The sequence below is a fragment of the Cygnus olor genome, chromosome 1, assembly GCF_009769625.2.
Source record: "Cygnus olor isolate bCygOlo1 chromosome 1, bCygOlo1.pri.v2, whole genome shotgun sequence".
NCBI classification, from domain to species: Eukaryota; Metazoa; Chordata; class Aves; order Anseriformes; family Anatidae; genus Cygnus; species Cygnus olor.
The window spans coordinates 85728414-85747036 of record NC_049169.1 but is presented as its reverse complement, the minus strand read 5'-3'; the positions used below and the strand labels follow the sequence as shown (position 1 = coordinate 85747036).

The window sequence follows — 18623 nt, the reverse complement described above, 5'->3', positions numbered from 1 at the left end:
TTGCTGGGACAAAAACTCTCAGGCATTTCTTCATACATATACTATTTCAAAGAAAAGCCATAGACAACCCCACGAAGGAATTCATCTATTGCTGGTGAGAATCAAGACCCAGAACTCACCACAAATAAATTCAAAAGAAATTCAGAAATCAGAATGATGTCAGATTACTCGCAGCTTCAGAGCTCCTGTTTATGAAAAGCTCTGGAGAGAAAATAAAAGAAAATGGATGGCCAGCTGCCAACTAAGCCTATTTGTCACGAATATGCCCTGTAGCACCTTCTGGAAACCTATGCTATCTCTAAATATACTCCAGCCCAACATTTTAATTCAATATGCTCCACCTTTCCGTTTTGCTTGAAAGACTTTAATCTAGTTCCCACTATGAACTGAACATAAAATACCCACATTCACACTTCAATATGGGGAAGAATAAAAGATGGAGCTAAGCAAAAGCCTGCAATGTACTGAACAGCCTTCCTTCCTCGGGTGCTGCCTCACCGCTCCGGCCACCTTCATCAATATTGTGTCTGGCAAAACTACTGGCCTGTCGCGGCTGGAAAGCTGCCTTTGTGTACGTGACGTGCCACAGACTCTTCTCCCCACACACGCATGCCAGTGGCTGTCGAAGGAGGAGCGACATGGAATAAATTTGCCATTTTCCTTTTACACTTTTTGTCTTCCCTACAGGAGAGGTCCTGGGGCAGGGGTGGAGGGGTGGATGTGAGGGTTTCCAACAGGAATCATCTTCTTCCCTGTGTGTTTCTCCCAAGGCTCAGGGATTAGTAATTTACAGCTTAGCACAGACATGTTACAAGCCTATTTATAAACACATGCAATGAAGAAAGTTTAATGAGCTATGGCCAAACTCTGCCTTGTTTTCTCCCCTTGTTTTGAAATGAGCAGAGTTGCCAGGGTTAAACAAGACCAGAATTTGGCTTTGAACAATTTAATCTTTACAAGATTTCCATCTAATTTCTGTCTTTAAAAACCAACCAAGCAAGCAACCAACCTTGCCCCACAACCTGCCAATGCAGAACAGAGCCACCACAGGTCCCTTCCAAGCTCAACAGGCTCATCACTTTAGGAAAGATCAGTTTCTAAGCAATAGGCACAGAAAGAATGAATGGGCAAGTTCTGATCTCAGCTTGGCATTAATTGGCAGCAATACCAGAAGCTGTAAAAAAGGGCCTCAGATCAGATAGAGTAATGTGCTCCCTCAGTGCATTTCCCTATGAAAGCTGAATGCTTTTTTCTCATTGCAATGCTGTAGACAAGGAGACAGATTTCAAAACAAGACGACTGACACCAAGACAGAAAGCCAAACTATCCAAGAGACTGTGGGACTAATCCGGTGACTCAACACAACCAAACGCAGAACCGTTTTCCTAGTGAAACGAGTTGTAATGAGTAAAGGTTCCTGATTTTCAGTCAGCAAGTGTTCCGTGCTTTGTTGAACTCCTGACTTGCCCTGCTTTATTCCCTCTCTTCCCCTATGATTTATTACCCCAACTATAGTCAGTTTTGAGTGGCAAAGGTTAGGCGTATTTTTAAGAGGAAAAAAAGACACGGACACCACTAGGTTCAAACGAGGGCAGGACCGTGACAAGAAGGATTGGATCTCACACCGATAGGCATCAGGAAATTCCCTGTTTGAACTTTTACTTCCCTTCTGGCCCCGTTCCTTGACAGCTACGGCTGTGAGGCCTGACCGCCACCCCTGGCCCGGGCTGCAGCGGGAAGGGCCAGACGCAGGACATGGCGCCGTGCAGCCGCACAGGCCTCTCCCCAGGCACTGGCTGCCATTGCCCTTGCAGGGGAGACCCTTTCCCTCAACTCCTTCATGCACTTCTTGGGGGCAGACAGACACCTCCACCAGTGGGCAGGATGCAGGCAGGGAAATAACTCAGAGCCTGGCTGGGGGCTCCAGTGCTGCCTGCAGCGAGGTCCCCCAGCTGCCTGGCCTCTGCTCACGCTCAACCCATTCTCCACAGCTGGAGATGGGGGCGCGTGGCCTCTGCCCTGGGGCGCCATCTTTGGTGGGACTGCTTCCTCTGAGGAGAAACGGGACGGACACACATTTTTAAAATTTTACTATTTTTATATTTATATATATATATTAATTTTTGTTTTATTATAATCAACTTTATTACGCTTATTTTTATTATCGTTCTTTTTAACATCCCTATTATCAGTTTTGAGGAGGTTTTCAGCGCGGGGAGCCTCTCCCTGGGGACAAACTGAGGCGACGCCGCCATGTCCCGACGCACTCCCCACACCCCTGCCAGGGCAGGGGGGCGGCTGCTCGCCCTCGCCCCGCCCCTTCACCCCTCCCCGGGCCTGCGCGCTGCAGCCGGCGGCGGGAGCGCGGTGCCGGGAGTGGTGCGGCGGCCGGCGGCGGCGCGGGGTCCGCCATGAGCTTCCTCATCGACTCCGCCATCATGGTCACCTCCCAGGTACCGGGGCGGGCGGGGAGGCTGAGCCGGCCGGGACAGGCCGGGCCGGGCCGGGCCGGGCCGACTGCGGAAGCGGCCGTTGGGACTCTGGGGGGAGTGGGTGGGGCTTGAGGGCGCGCATGCGCAGTGCTGGCCGCCGCCTCTACTTCAATATAATATTTATATATAATTTCATATGTTAGCGTTGTCTTTGATTATCCCCTCCTCTGTTTTAATTCGTTTATTTATTTATTTTTTAATAAGTTTGCCTCTCCTCTCTCCTCCGTAGCTGTTAAATGTGGATCGACTTAATGTGAATATCACTGTTTTACTATGCTTTGACTTACAGGGGGCTTGTGCAATAAATTACCTTTTCTCATCATTTTCCTTTCAACTCCTTTAAAGCCTGAAGGCCTCCTCGAACCAGCTTTGCTACCTGCTGTCAGTCGCCAAACCTCAGTCCTATTCCAGTTTTGCTCTCACGGCAAATGACTCTGATGGTGCTCGCCCAGCTCTCCAGGTGTTCCTTGCTTGTAGATCACAGAATCATCTAGGTTGGAAGAGACCTCTAAGATCACCGAGTCCAACCTCTGACCTAACACTAACAAGTCCTCCACTAAACCATATCACTAAGCTCTACATCGAAAATCTACATCGTGTTCTCCTGTGCCACTGCTGAGATCCAGTTACCTCTCATGGACGAGGAAATCACCTACATGCATCCCTAAGTTTTTGTCTTTGAAAGTGCCCTGCCTTCACGGGGAGACAGAGAGCTCTGGCCTTTCCACGTGCTCTGTCCAAATACTGTCTTTGTCCCTTACACACTGACATACAACAATTTTTCTCTTTGGTTTATTCAAAGATAACTTAAATATATATATATATATATATAGTGAGTTCTCTTTTGGATTGGGTTCTTCTAAATCATTACACTTGTTTTCAGTCTTCTGAGGATTAGATGTGGTTACCCAAGGTCTGACAACACAGTCTCCTTTTTCTGGGTTAAGAAGGGTAGTTACAGTTTGGGCTGCATTGCATAACTTGTATTTATTTTAAGTTTGCAAAACTCTGCAAAATAGCTGTGTTGTTAAGTCCATCTCAGGTGTGTCCTGAAACTTAACTAAGTCCTGGAGAGTGCTCTGAGATCCCTTGAAATGCAAAGCATTATTGGCTTGTCCTGCTTCAGCTAGCTTTTCTATGTGGCTTTCTGCAACTCCAGATTAAAGTTTGAGCCATTCAGCACTGCCTTTTCCCAACCATAGAGATGCTTTTAACACCCTTTTCCCGCATTCTGTCGGAGCATAGCCTGATTTAGTGTTAAGACCTCTCTAGACAAGTCAAATGCACGTGCCATCTTAAGGAAGTAGGTGACTTTTTTATAAGATTTGCTCTTCACTAGAAGATACGTAATGTGGACATTCAGACGTTTACTTTGCCTCCATTACTGTGTTTCCTGTAAAAACTATAAACTTTGATTCTGTAGATTAGAAGTGTGAAACAAGAAACAACAGTGCAAAGGTTCTGGCAGGCCAGGAACTGAGGAACTGAGAAATTGGGAATACAGAGAAAAGCTGTCTTTAAGATGATAGGCTTTTATACCCGCTACTGTTGAATATTTAAAATCTTATTCTCTACATGGTACCGTGGCAGGGTTAATCTTCTGCAGATCTTGGGTGTGTTGGTCCAGCTCTGTTCTTTCCATTTCTTTGATGTACAGCCAGGAGTTGAGCAGCTTCATATTCTGCAAGTTGCTGGATATAAATGTCAAGTGCTTCACCTCTTTTGCAGGTGCTGTTCTTTGGATTTGGATGGCTATTCTTCATGCGCAAGCTCTTCAAGGATTACGAGGTAAGAAGGGGCCTTTCATTACAATTCTGTATCTTAAAATTACTCCCTGTTACTGCAATATCCTTAAAACTGCTTCTGGTCTTTTTCCTCTCTTTAAGCTCTCTTATCTTATTTCTAGTTGTCTTTACAGTTACTTTCTTTTTCATTTCCTCTGTACTTGTATTTAAAAGGCTCCTAGTATCTAAGGAAATGTATTTTTTTTCTGGGGTCACCGAGAGTTTCTATATTGGAAACTGTTAAATTAAAAAAAACCAAACAAGTGGAAGAAGAGCCGGGGTAATAGAAGGCTTTCCCTTTTGCTTGGGTAAGCTTGCCTGGTATAATTGTAGAATTTCTGAGTCAAAATCAAATTAAACTTTAACCTTGGTGGGATGTGTTTGTTGTGGCCGAATTGTTGAGGATTGGTTGGGATAAAACTGTTGCATTCTCTTATCCCTAGAGAGCTATGAGAAAATATAGTCTAGGCAAGAGGTGGCTTAAGTGCAAACCACTTTCAAACCCCAGAAGTTTTTCTGATACAGATCTTTTTTTAAAATCTAAGCTAAAGAGCATGGAGCTCAATAGCAAGGGCCTACTGTTAGTCAAGTTGCTCAGGGGCATTACACACTTGATGTCCCTTCTGTGTAAGGCATCTCTGTTAAATATGGTGATAGCTTCCATTAGTATAATACTGAGCAAGTTCTAGGTTTGCCCTCTGTTTTCTAACAGGCTATTACTCTTCCCATTTGGATAAAATGCAAGGTGCCTTGAAGCAAGATTTGTGTGCAATTGAAGCAAGATTTGTGTGCAATTGTACCTTGTGAGTTATTTTTTTTTTTTTACCTGAGGGATGTCAGGATGCCGTTCTATGAAGGGAAATGCCTGAAATCTCCGGCTTATTTTCTCTATTGCAGGTGCGACAATATGTTGTCCAGGTGATCTTCTCTGTGACTTTTGCCTTCTCTTGTACTATGTTTGAGCTCATCATCTTTGAGATTTTGGGGGTGCTGAACAGCAGGTGAGTTTGAGAGCTGACTGAAAGGACTAGCCTGCCTAGTGTTCAGCAGCAGCTTCATGGGTAGATTAGATTTTGGTTGCAGAAATTGTGTGAGAAAATTGTCAGCAACTCAACAAAGATATTTGAACTGGAATTGTTTGTCAGAACACAAGACTAGAAGCCCTAAATTCCTGGTTTTCCACGCAGTCACTGTTAGTGTGGACTAATAGTAAGGCTTTAGTCTTTGGCTTTCTCCATTTGTGAAATGAAAGAACAGTTTCTTTCATGGGAGAGTTGTGAAGCTTCAGATCATGCTGAAGAGCACATTTCAGATGTTAAGGACTATAAAAACTGTAAGCAGTTGTTTTTCTGCACTGGTCGAAACAATAAGATGTGAAGCCAATTGTGGAATGAAAACTGTACTTATGTAATACTGCAGTCCTTGTGAATCAAAGGCACATCCTCCCTTGACATAGGGGCTGTTAAAAACTGAGTGCTTCAGAAATCACCAGGAGAGAGAAGGTAGAACAGTAACACGTAGAGGTTATCTGGGATTCCTGTTCATTGTCTCTCATCATACGAGGCTAAGGGAGCAATCAAAGGAGTTGAAAGGCGCGAAGTTCAAAACTGATAAAAGGTAATGGTAGTTTTGACTGCATGTTATTAATCTGTAGAGCTTGCAGCCAGAGAGATCACTGTGGAGAATGCTTTCATGAGTTTCAACAAAGGGCTGGAAATCAGTGTAGATGAAAATGTCTGCCTCTGAATTAGCTAGGGGAGAGGTGACATGGATCCTCTGAAGTTCTTCTTCCCTGAGGAATGAACAGGGTATGAGTGTGTATTGGGAACTGGACATGTATTGTTTTGTGAAAACTAAGTGAAAAGTCAATTCAACCAAGATGAATCTCTTCTCGATTTGGCTAATATCTTTTGGTCAGAGGAGTACTGATTGTGTGTGTGTGTGTTTTAAATTCTTTGCAATGTCTTGTATGTGAGAAAATTCACTTTGAAACAAAACATATTGAGTTATGAACATTAAGTATTTTTAATCTTTTCTATTTGAATTAGCCCTTTTTGACTCAGCCATTCATTACAAAGTTAATTATTTCTTATACTTCATTTTGACCTAATGTTCAACTAGACAAGTAGTACACCAGATGAATCATGATGCAAACAGCATTAATCACTTTAGAAAATAGAGTATTTTTGAAAATAGTTCAGTGGATTTTACTGGGTAGTTGTTAGTTTTGAAATACACATTCTTGAGCTGTGCATGGTGGAAAAAAAAACACACAAAACCAACAGAATATGCTACATGCTAGGCCAATACTATCCAATGTATGATTTAGTTGCAAGGATTTCATTGAGATGTGATTCTTTGAGCAATTTGCTGTGTTATAGTGTGCTGATCTGTATTTTGGCTTTGTTTTAGCTCTCGATATTTTCACTGGAAGCTGAACCTGTGTGTCATTTTGCTTATCCTAGTCTTCATGGTACCCTTCTACATCGGTTACTTTGTTGTGAGCAATATCAGATTATGTGAGTACTTGGTTTATGCAGTGGGGCTGCTAATTTGAGACCATGTATTCAAATGAGACTCTTTCTTTTCGAGAGAGAGATGTGTTGGTTGCTATTCCTGTGTTTCCGTCCTTCCCCTAACTTTGTCCTGGCTAGTTAACTTCTGTCTGGAACTCAGTGCCTGAGCATTGGCTGTTTATTGAATAGTTAGGGGATACTTCACCTGACCCCAACACACGTAGCTTTTCTTTCTGGGTTTTGACAAAGATTGGTGCTTGGGAGTAATGTTATTGGAATTTGTTCCTTGACAATTTTAAGCTTGCAGCCAAGCCCTGGAGACCTTGGCAAGCCTGTGTTGTTCTGTTAAGGGGTGAAAGAAATAAGGCAGAAAAGCTAAATACATTACCCTTGATTTTTTTTTTCTTACTGCTGTCTGGTTGAGGCCTCTTCCATGTGCTAATGCACATTTAACCTTGAGCTATTGATATTCATCACGCTCAGGTATATAGGTTGGGAGTATTGGCATTAAGGTGAAGTTTCCAAGTTTCATGTTCAGTGTCACACAAGACAGATGCAGCTGAGTGGTTCCCTGTTCACAGTGCAGCCATCTTTGTGCATCTTTAGGGAAAAGCCAAAGTGTTGTGTCTCTGTGTTAGCTCTTACAAAAGGTGGTGGTGTCTCCAGCAGGAGTTTGGCAGAGAAGTGCATACTGTTAGCTCTCAGTCTGTCAGGTGGCACCTGTTTTGGCCACCTGTGTTCAAAGCAGCCCTTGGACTAATGTTTAGTGATTTTTCAAGCTTGAAAAAGCCTTAAAGGAAGAACTTCTTTAAAGCGCTGTTTTTGTTTTTTCCTTTCCATTAGTGCACAGACAGAAACTACTTTTTGCGTGCGTTCTGTGGTTGACATTCATGTATTTCTTCTGGAAGCTGGGGGATCCATTTCCCATTCTCAGCCCGAAACATGGTGAGTTTCATATTCTTGTTCATCCCTTTCCTCCTGAAAACAGTCTTTGCTAATCAGACCTTTATCTTGGAGCTTTAATTGTGTTGTCTTAGCTCTACATTTGGGACTGTAGAAAGTAGTTCTTGCAACTCGGTCTGATTTGAAATATAGAATCTGAAGGTTGTCAGACAGAAATAGTTGGATATACCTGATTTATTTGCGTAAGTTTTCTTCCAGTACCACGGGAAAACTTTAGGGAAGTGAACGAGTCCTAACGGCCTAAGGTGTGCAGGAACACTCTACTTTTTGAGCAGTTTCCTTCATCTCCACAAAATGTATGACGTTTTATGGTTACAAGTTGATTGCAGTTTTTCTTCACTTTTTTTTTTTTTTTCTTGTGGAGACTAATGTACTCTAAGAATAGAATTGACAAGCAATCCTTCATCTGATTGTTGTCAGTCTGAATATCTTTTTTTCTTTGTGACTGAAATCAGATCAATTTAGCATAGGTGGCTGACAGGCCAGTTGATGAAATATGGCAGAGTTCCAAACACCAGAGCTATTTAGACTGTAGCTAGCAACGTGTCTGGCAGGGCATATTAGCTTTGGTACAGCTTCGTACACCACCTGAGTCCGAAGACAGCACAATTGCATGGTACTAGAATGTGAGTTGATAAGTCCTGCTGGATACCGGAGCTATTTATATGCAGAATTAGCTTGGGTATCTCTGCATTGTGCTCATGGAACCAAGAATATTTATAGTGTGAAGATACTGTGTGGACCTGAAATAGGTGGGGTCCGACAGATCTTGTTAGCACGTGCATAACTGAATCTTTTGAGCACCTGGGTGTGCCTTACAAGACTGTAGAAAGGACTAGTTGTTACCTGGATTTCCTGTGTAACTTATCCTGCCATTATCCCCAGTGCCAGAGAATTGTTTCTATGTTTTCTCAACAGGAGAGATTCAGACAGTTTCACTCAAATTGGTTAACATGTCTGTCAGCATAGATATCCATCAGCTTAATCTCTCTGTTCTTTGTGAGGCTACTTTATTCGGTACTCATTTATAAGGTTAAAAATCGAAGGATACCAATTGCTGTAGGGTCTGCTCACCCTTTCCTCTCTGATCCTAAAAGTTACCTAAGAGAAAGTATGTATCTGTGTTTTATAATTGTGTCATTTGCCAATGAAGTACAGTAGCTTGTAAATAGCACAGATCACTCTGCACAGTGTTTCATTGCCAAGAAAAAAGTGTATCTACTTCAACTGCAGAAGGAGCTTGAGTTGGCAGAATATAATAACCCAATAGGAGTTTAGCCATAGGGTTTAGGTAATCCCAGTTCAGACTGCTGAAAAGGTTCTGTGGAATTGAGTAACGACTGCAGATTTCCATAACTGGTAGTGTTTCTCTTGTTTCTGTTTTTTATCTTCTGCTTTACAAGGTAGTACCTCCACTTAACAGCTATACAGTGCCTTATCCTACCAGGTGTAGGCAGAAGCTAAGAGGAAAGGATTCTAAACTTTTTTCCTGCAATACTGCTGGGGTGCTGCTGTCCTACGTGTACTGACAAGGCTATGGCAGGGCTTTGTCCTGATTCAGATGTGTAGGATCCTGTCGTGGAGGCCCTTTAAAGTACATGCACTGGCTTCCTGAGTTGGAATTGCTTTACCTGGGGATGGTGTTGGCACTGTGCTGCAGCTGGGAAATGCACCAGGCACCAGGGCTCTGTGTCGGAAGCAGTATGACTTTGTAGACTTGAGTTTGGGAGCTCAATGTAGAGAGAAGGTTATTCTTTGCTTGGATTACATACTGGTATAAGACTCTTATCTTCATCTGAGTTTATCAAGCATGTGTTTTATGTGACCTGATCACAAGAGCAGGGATGCTGTGAGTGTTATGGGGGAGCATTGCTGTAGCTGGTGGAATGTCATATCATTTTGAAGGCACCTCTGTTTTAACTGCTGCTATCTGACAGAGTGTGGGGCAAAAGGCCAGTATGTTGTAGCACATTCTGTAGCTGGTGTAAATCTCTGTGCAGCTGCACATGACTGTGTGTCTCGGTCTCCCTTTGTCAAGTCCTTTTGCTGTGTTTTCATCATTTATTCCCCTTCTCTGAAGCATGAAATGTGGCTTGGCGCTTGGCCATCTCAGCTTTCCAACCATGTAAGCTCCAAATGTGCTGTGTGTAGCAGCTACTCTATAAGTAGCTCTCTAAAAAGTGAGTGATGCTTAATAATAGCACGTGGCACTGTGTCCTGAGAAGACGAGTGGAGGTCTGTGTAGGCTGGGAAGAATAAAAGCGATCTCAGTGCTTGCTGCTGGTTGCAGCACAGGCTTGACATTCATGCCGTTAATGAAAATGTGTTTTAAAGTTCACCTTGTGCTCAGATAGAATGCCTGCTTTGTGCTCACCTCTACTGACTTACAAGCACGAGTTACAGCAGATACGGAGAGGGTGTCTGATGGTTGGCAGGATAGGGCTTCCTTGCTGTGGTCCAGAGAGGTTTTTTTGGGCCAGTTTGCCAGGAGCAACTCCTTTGGTAACTCTAATCCTGTTTTTTGCAGAAGTGGCTTTGCTGAAGATGCCTGCTTTATAGTGTCTGGCAGATGATCTGTCTTCCCACCTCAACAAAGTCCAATCACTAGCGTTTTAATAATTTAGGACCACAGCATTGACCATTAGTCCCCTTCAGATCTCTCTGAAGCTTCTTCATAGCCTGAGTTTCCCATCCCTGTTTTTAAACATGGTAGAAAGTCTCCATCAGAAAAGTCACCTCTTTGTTTTCATACTTGCTGTCTATACTTCATATTACCTCTGGTCATTGCAGTGTGAAGGTAGCTGGTTTCATTAGACAGCTCTGTATGTGTGTGGTTTCATGAAGGCACCAACTGTGGAGCAGAATGAAGAGAGCAACTGGTTACTGATGTTGTGTTTCTCATCTCGCAGGAATTCTGTCTATAGAACAGCTCATCAGCCGCGTGGGTGTGATTGGGGTGACACTCATGGCTTTGCTGTCAGGATTTGGTGCTGTCAACTGTCCATACACGTACATGTCCTACTTTCTCAGGTAATTGCAGCCTTGTGAAATGCTTTGTCCACCTTTTGAGATTATTCTTCTGCTTTTCCTGTTGGATTGACTGAAGTGTTTTGTTTTGTTGCCTTTTTCCCGTCCTTAAGGGTTTTGTGACAATTTTTTGTTTTCTGTGCTCTAAGTATGCTGACTCTAGCTATTGCCATTTTCCATCACTGGAGTGTGTTCTGTTCATACAAGTTTCTCTCTTCCTTGTTCCATGAGCATGTTTCCCCTGAAATGGGATAGCAGGCCTAACTGGGTGTCTCCATTTTGCAGGAATGTGACAGATGCAGATATTCTTGCTTTGGAGCGACGACTCCTTCAGACTATGGACATGATTGTTAGCAAGAAAAAAAGGTGAGAAGTCAGCAGTAGCACGAAATGATTCATTTCAGGGGTTTGCAGTCAGTATGGTGTAAGATAATCTTCAAATTACCAAAATTTTTAGTCTTGTCAGGGCTAGATGTTCCAGTGAGTCAGGTGGCTGAATGAACCGCACAGCTCCCACCTCATTTTGGCCTGACATGCAACTTTGGTTTTTTTCCAGTCCTGTGCTCTAATAGCACCCTTTCTTACCACAGTGGCACAGATTAGGCTTCCCAGACAAGTTCTAACTCTCTGATGGCAACTTGACTAGTCTAAGACGTGTACTTTTCTCTCCTGATGAACAAGTGACCCTAAATCCACCACAGTTGGTCTCTCTTACTGGCAGTTTTGGTACAGCAATTAGTTCACACATATTGAAGTTTCCAGGTCAAAGCTGAAGCATGCTAGTGAGCTGGTGTGGACACAGCTATGTAAACCTTGCCATTTGCAAAAATATTAGTTAAGTTTAGTAGATTCGCAAAACGTTGCTAATGTGAATGTAGTGTAGTGCACAGGCATGCTGCCAGAACTCTGCTTTTGTTCATCTAACTTATTCCCTGTACCCCAAGTGAAAAAGCTACTTTCAGAAAACAGTGCACTTGCATTTACACTAAAAGAATTTTTGTGTGCTGTAACAAATGGCATATTTTGTGCCTTACCAGTTATACGGAATAAATACAATTATCCACGTCACTTCAAAGGTTTGTATGTCTGACACTGAATTCTCACGGCAACCCCCAAATCTTTACTTTTGGTGCACTGATGTCTTAATGGAACCTTTTAACGTATTACAAGCATATTACAAGGTAGCATAACCTTGCTGAATTAGTCACCAGCATGCATATGTGCTGATCAGTATTAGCATATGAAAGTGTAGTCAAAGCATATCTTCTTTCTTCCCTTTTGGAAATGTTAAGTGGTGAACAAATGTTAACTCAGTATGTGTGGCGATGTGTGAGACAGTAAGTAGAGAGAGAATTTATTTAAATGGAGAGGTTTAATTGATTGATATAATTGACTGGGAGCATAATAACATACTGGCACTGGAGCTGAAAGATTTCTGGGTAGTGCTGCTTCCAACTGCTCTTTTGTACAGCGTTTTTGGACCTCTGATCTGGGGGAGGGTCACGTTGGGTTAAAAGTAAGGATGTCTGGGACTAGCATTTTCTGGAGATAGTTGTTGAAAGTTGTTTTCACTAATCCTTTTTGCGCAGGAATTATTGTTTTGTCCTTCCTGTGTGTTTCATTGAAGCATTATGAAAACTTGCCTCTAAGCTTGGAGGTTCTTTATGCTCATCCTTGCAGACTTTGCATAATTAAAGCTCAAGTTTAAAACGCCTAAGTTATGTGACACCGTTGCTTTATGTTACCTCATACCAAAGTCAAATCAGAGCACCTGAAATGGATATATCACATGTATCATACTTCACCTTGACTTAGATGCAGTTTTGCTGCAATGCTGTTGTTCATTTGGGATGGAAAGGGGGAATCACGTACTGGGAAGATAACAAGGATTAAAAATGCAGTTCTTGCTTATATTTTGCAGCTACTGCGAGGAATTAGATTATTTTAGATCTCTGTTATTTGCAGTCTATGGGCATATGTGCTGTGAGGAGTGCCCCATGGGTGTTTCTTCTGTGTGTGAAGAAGTGATTTATTATTATTTTTTATTACACTGCTTATCAACAACCTTGAAGAGGGCTTGGTGCCAAATTTAGCGATGCTGGCTGCAGCTACAAAAAAGGGCCCAAACACTGTCAAACTGTATCGTCTTGACAATCCTATGAATAGTTTTCAGTTGAGGAGTAGATGGATAGCTGGCTCACAAATCTCAGTGGAGAGAAACGTGAGGTAGCAAGGCCAGAAGCCAGCACTGCTTTTAGGAATTATGCTGCAGTGCACGTGAGAGTGTGAGGGACAATATGCAGCTGCTGCTGTAGTATTGGATGAGTTTTAGAAGTCATGTTAAGTTCACTGTGAGCATCCAGTGGTTCAGTCCAATAATGGATTTATGTGTTTCTGCTTCATAAGAGCTTGTCATGCAGCCTAGTAGTGAGTGACAGCATATCAGAGAGTGCTGCTGCAAACCACCCAGTGCTCACACTTCTGTGGAGGAGGCGGAACATGATAGAGGTGTCCAAGGGGAGAGAGGGGTATGAGAATTCTTCCAATTCCTAAATTTGAGATAGCACAGTCATGTGTTTGAAGAAAGTGGCTAATCACGTGACTGAGAAAGCCATTTGAATATTTATTTTTAATTGGATGTAAATCTCTTTAGGCGTTGAAGCAGAATTCTGAATAGAAGTCTTAGGAAGTGTCTCATTGAATCTTGCTTGATTAGATCTGGGCTCTATTCCAGAGCTAATCAAGATAATGTTATGAAGCAAGATTGGTGGTTAGGGAAATAAAAAGGGGGCATCTGTTTGCAGTGAATTTAGTTTAACAGTGTCTTCTGAGGAACTGTTTTTTTCGGTTGTTGATGATTTTTTTTCTCTTTTTCTTTTCTATAAAAAGACTTTATTCCTAAAGACTTGTGTTTTCTGTTCTTGCAGGATAGCAGTGGCTCACAGGACAATGTTCCAGAGAGGAGAAGTGCACAACAAACCCACTGGCTTCTGGGGAATGATAAAAAGTGTTACAACATCTGTTGCCGGCAGTGAAAGTATCCTTCATCTGCATGCTGGGAGGCGGCTCCAAGTCTTCATTTCTTTTGAAAGGAAGAGCCTTAGATAGGCAGGTTATGAAGCACTTGTTTCAACACTTTCTAAAGGCAGAGTGAAAGGTTCCATGGCTCCTGGGAAGTTCAATCTCTAGCAATGCATTGTCTCACCTTTTGCCCAGGGGTTGCACACACAGTTTTACTGAGACACTTGGGAGTTGTATGCTGCTGCCCGACCATATAAATGTGCTGTTACATCACCACAGTCGAGGTGTACAGCAGGTTGCAGGACATATGTACGCACTTGCTGTGTCACATTGCAGATGTCTACCCTGTCACAACACTGGAGTGGAGGCAGTTTTCTATTCTGATGTATCCTTGGCTCACACGACTTACCTGTATGCATATTTTTTTCATAACTTGAAATATAGTCTTCCAGAGTGGAGGATCTGTGGCATACTTGGGCAAAACAACAGCACTGTCTGAGGTGCAGGAATAATTTACCTAGCCCATAGCTGGCTTTTTGGCTGTGTTGGCAAGTTGGCAAGCCATGAGCAGTTTGACAAAAAGGTGGATAGGAGCAGATGAACAGAAGTTGTTCTGCCTATGTGAAAGGGATAGAAGGAATTTATGGACATTTACGATTCTCTGTATTTCTCTAACTTGCTTTTGCCTACCAAGAATTTCTGCCAGACCATTTCAAATGCTCAGTTTGCGTATTTAAGGCCAAGGAGTACTCTTCCTCTCCTTTTCCACTGGCTGTTAAAATCAAAATTTGCAATTTTACTAGACTTTTCATAATAATCACTAATTTCCTGGGGCAGTTACTCAGTGGTTTTGGTTTTGAAGATGATGGGAGAGTGACTTATAATGTACTCTGATGACAAGGGATACTGATCACTTTGGAGAAGTGGTCTTAGAGAGCGATGGTTCTGCACTGTGTTCCCTAGGCAGAGGAATAAAGAGCTTGTTGTGTAACTGCCTAACTGCTGTCTGTTACCTGCCTTCTTAAAACGGAGTACTGTGCAAGATAGGTATCCTTGAGATTTCTTTGGGTGCATTAGGACCCTTGGTGCAAGGAGCACTAAGACTGAATAAGAAAATTGATCTGGATCAAAAAGGTAGTCAAACCATTAGATGTGGATCTTGGGGTGAAGGCAGGGAATGTTTTCTTTTTAATTAAGAATTTGTGATGTATTCTAGCCTTGACTATGCTGGTTTGCCAGATCTGTCCCTTATCCAGCAAGAAGTGGATGCCCTAGAAGAGCTGAGTCAGCAGCTTTTTCTGGAAACTGCTGACCTGCATGCAACAAAGGTACAAACCAAAGTAACTGCCCAGATGGGCGCTGAGGGCCAGAGTGGCTTGAAAGAGAATGTATGTTACAAGACATTGAAACCTGTTTAGCAGGTGAATGTTGAAATGTGATGCAGTGGAGTGAGAATCCGCTTCTTTAGTTTGGGGTCTAGATGGCAGTTTATTTCCAGTTTTGATATACACTGGAGCATGCCCCTTGTTTCTAAAGTCATTCAGAAACCTTTGAATTAAGAGGTGTAGAAGGATAAAGCTGTAGTTGCCACTGTTGGTGCACCATTAAAATGTATGGTTTTATGTTGTGGGTGATCATGGTAATGATATTTTTCTTTGTGTTCTGTTTCCCCCTCCTCCCTTTTGTATCTCCAGGAGAGAATAGAGTACTCCAAAACTTTCCAGGGAAAATATTTTAATTTTCTGGGGTACTTTTTCTCCATCTACTGTGTCTGGAAAATCTTCATGGTATGTAAATGATTTACTGTGTTTTATGTGGACATATGCAAGTGTCTCCCCCTACATATAGATTATGCTATATGTGCACTGCATTAAGTAAGGCTTTAGTCTCCTTAAAATTTTGCTTCTGGAAATTCTGAATGAAAATAACACTTTTTTTTTTTTTTAATAAAGCTCTGCATCTGTCTTTTTGGAGAACCTTAGACAAGTATTTCTTAGGTGTGTGTAGTTTTGCACCTTCTTAGACTACTCAGCTGCTGCTCCCCTCCTTAGTGATGCAAAGCAAGAGTCTCACAGGTAGCAGTGAGGTGTGCTTTTTATGTACTTGTTTGAATCTAAATCCATCTCTGTCTTGCAGGCAACTATCAATATTGTCTTTGACCGTGTGGGGAAGACAGATCCAGTCACAAGAGGAATTGAGATCACTGTAAATTATTTGGGAATCCAGTTTGATGTGAGAATTTATTAATCCTTACACCCCTTTCAGTAATTCCTACCTTAAGTAAACAAAATCATACTACTAATAACGTAGGAGTCATAGAGCCCTGAGAATGCATCTTTGACTTCCGACTTATTGAAGAGGAAAGGAAAATGCACCACGAACTTTGTTTTTAAACTGATATTATACTGGGAGGGTAATGTGATCTTGCCAGAGAGGCAGTGATGTGCTTGCTTGTTTTGGGCAAATAGAAACATGCTAGTTGTCTTGCTTAGATGAATACATTTATCTGCAGAGTAATTACATTTGCCTGTACACGTAGATGTTCTGTAATTTGCACTTTTTAAATCTATCCCTATAAGTACAGGGTTCTTTGTGATTTGTGTAAGCTATATCTGTATTTCTTGTGTGTTAAAAGTAATCGATTGCTGTTATAATTGTGAAAATGTCCGTTATATAAATGTCCGTGCAATGGATATCGGTACAGTTAGAAAACAAAAAGATCCTGAAGAATTGGCAGCTATACAATGTGGTGTTAGAAACTTAACTGTATTTCTGTCGTTGATACAGGTGAAATTCTGGTCTCAACACATTTCCTTTATTCTCGTTGGAATAATCATTGTCACCTCTATCAGAGGGTTGTTAATTACACTTACGAAGGTAGGTTTGGCCAAGACTCTCTTATCTGTTTTTTGGTGAGGAAAGCTGTTATTGGGACTTTAACTTTAGACAGAGCATATACTGTGTAAACATTCAGTACACATTTATGTTTTTAATATCTGAATATAAATCCATGCAGAGGGAGGAAGGGAGGAAAAACATCTCCTGCACTGTATTTCCCCACTCAGTTTTTATTGTTGTTCTCAGGAAGAAATGTAGATGTTCAATGTGATGTTAAATGTAAGCATGGGTTCAAAATGATGCTATAGCCAAGGTATATTAGTAAAGTTGATGAGATGGTGATTAAAAGGATTTAGGTTGCCTAATTTGAATCGCTAGTTCTTTTTTGTCAAGTGGGGAAGGCATTAACTCAAGAGACATGTGACTAATCATGTTGGCCTGACTTTTGGTGCCTAAGCTTAAATATATATCTTTATATGACTTCTATCATGTGGTGCCTGCCACTGGCTTAGGAGATTCATGTTTAAGAATGCAGGTTTCTGAAAGTAGGTACAGGCACCTCTCCAAAAAACACGCCTGTTTCTTTTTTTTTTAAAAAAAAAACAAACTACTGAATGGCATGCTGCTTTCATGATATCCTAAGGCATCACTGTTGAATTACTTATTTCCAGTACTTTCTTTTCTTTCTAGTTCTTCTATGCCATTTCTAGCAGCAAGTCCTCCAATGTTATTGTACTGCTTTTAGCACAGATCATGGTGAGTATGCAGAACCATACATATACCACCTGTATACATTTATGTGTCTGTACACATTTGTGTGCGTACATATGGAGATAATAAAGTCTTCGTGTGCAGACCTGTCTTAGCCACATGGCCAGTTGTGAAACAATTGCTACTGTATCGTTTTTAATTTACAGGGTATGTATTTTGTATCATCAGTGCTCCTGATTCGGATGAGTATGCCTCTAGAGTATCGCACTATTATAACAGAAGTCCTGGGGGAGCTCCAGTTCAACTTCTATCATCGTTGGTTTGATGTGATATTCCTAGTTAGTGCACTATCCAGTATCCTCTTTCTCTACTTAGCACACAAACAAGCTCCAGAAAAGCATATGGCCCTCTAAGTAGGGACTGCAGTCACTCACTGCTCTTTTGTCGTTTCTGCTGGACTGCTGCAACTCCTGTGGACTGCAAAACTTGAAGAGAGCCATGATTGTTCTGTGCATTCCAGCAGTGTAACTGGCTCTTTGAACTTCCACGTCTTCAATCAAGCCCTGTGGCTCATTTTGTTTAGGTGCCACAGCCTGAATGCACAACTGAATGTGAGATAATTCATTGCCAAGGAATAAGGGGGATCCATGGTACACCAATATCTAGGGAGAGCAGAAATTACATAGTAGGCTCTCTGATATAAGACCTCTTGGTTTTAGAAGAACATCTTCACAGAAGGCACCAAGGAAATGTGATTTTTCTTTTTGAAAAGCAACTCATAATTGGGATTCAGAGGATGATAATTCCTGAACTGGTTGTGGGTGTCGGTGGAATTAAATAAGCCTTTGTAATATCTCATGCAAGCATCAGAGTTGTTTTTTGTCAGCCCAAAATATTTGTTTGGAAGTGAGCTAGGAAGTGGCTGGGGTTTACTGCCTGGCAGAAGTGAAACGGAGAGAAGTTGAAGGAACATGTGTCTATCATTAGTACTTGCTGTCGTTATCAGCTGGAGCTTAGCTCTCTGTTGCTGAACCTCAACTTTGTTTCCCCTGCCTGTATAAATGGAACAGAGGCTTTAGATTCCTGTTTGCTTGAGTTCAGCTTGAAGTCAAAGATCACAGCTATGCCTTGTTTACCTTCTGTGTTATAAATGTGTTTACCTTATATGCTGTAAATTTGGTATTCCCCACTACCTGCCTATTCTTCTACAGTAGCCTGTTTCCCCTTCTTGATGTTATTCAAGATATAAAAGTAAATTTTATTCATGTGAC

At 41.9% G+C, this 18623-nt stretch overlaps 1 protein-coding gene across 2 annotated transcripts; it reads left to right on the top strand.

Annotated features, from left to right (window-relative positions):
- The first annotated feature begins 2158 nt into the window (after positions 1 to 2158).
- On the top strand, positions 2159 to 18210 carry GPR89B (G protein-coupled receptor 89B). 2 transcript variants are annotated; one of them, XM_040566824.1, is made up of 14 exons: positions 2159 to 2453; positions 4221 to 4280; positions 5174 to 5277; positions 6689 to 6795; positions 7636 to 7737; positions 10665 to 10785; positions 11068 to 11148; positions 13710 to 13819; positions 15034 to 15131; positions 15498 to 15590; positions 15940 to 16035; positions 16591 to 16680; positions 17332 to 17397; positions 17559 to 18210. In XM_040566824.1, the coding sequence occupies exons 1-14, from the start codon at positions 2412 to 2414 to the stop codon at positions 17763 to 17765; spliced, it is 1377 nt and encodes a 458-aa protein (XP_040422758.1). In that variant the 5' UTR covers positions 2159 to 2411; the 3' UTR covers positions 17766 to 18210. The 2 variants fall into 2 exon arrangements, with proteins under 2 accessions (XP_040422758.1, XP_040422767.1); XM_040566833.1 differs by having other exon boundaries at positions 2162 to 2453; positions 15043 to 15131.
- The last annotated feature ends 413 nt before the right edge of the window (positions 18211 to 18623 follow it).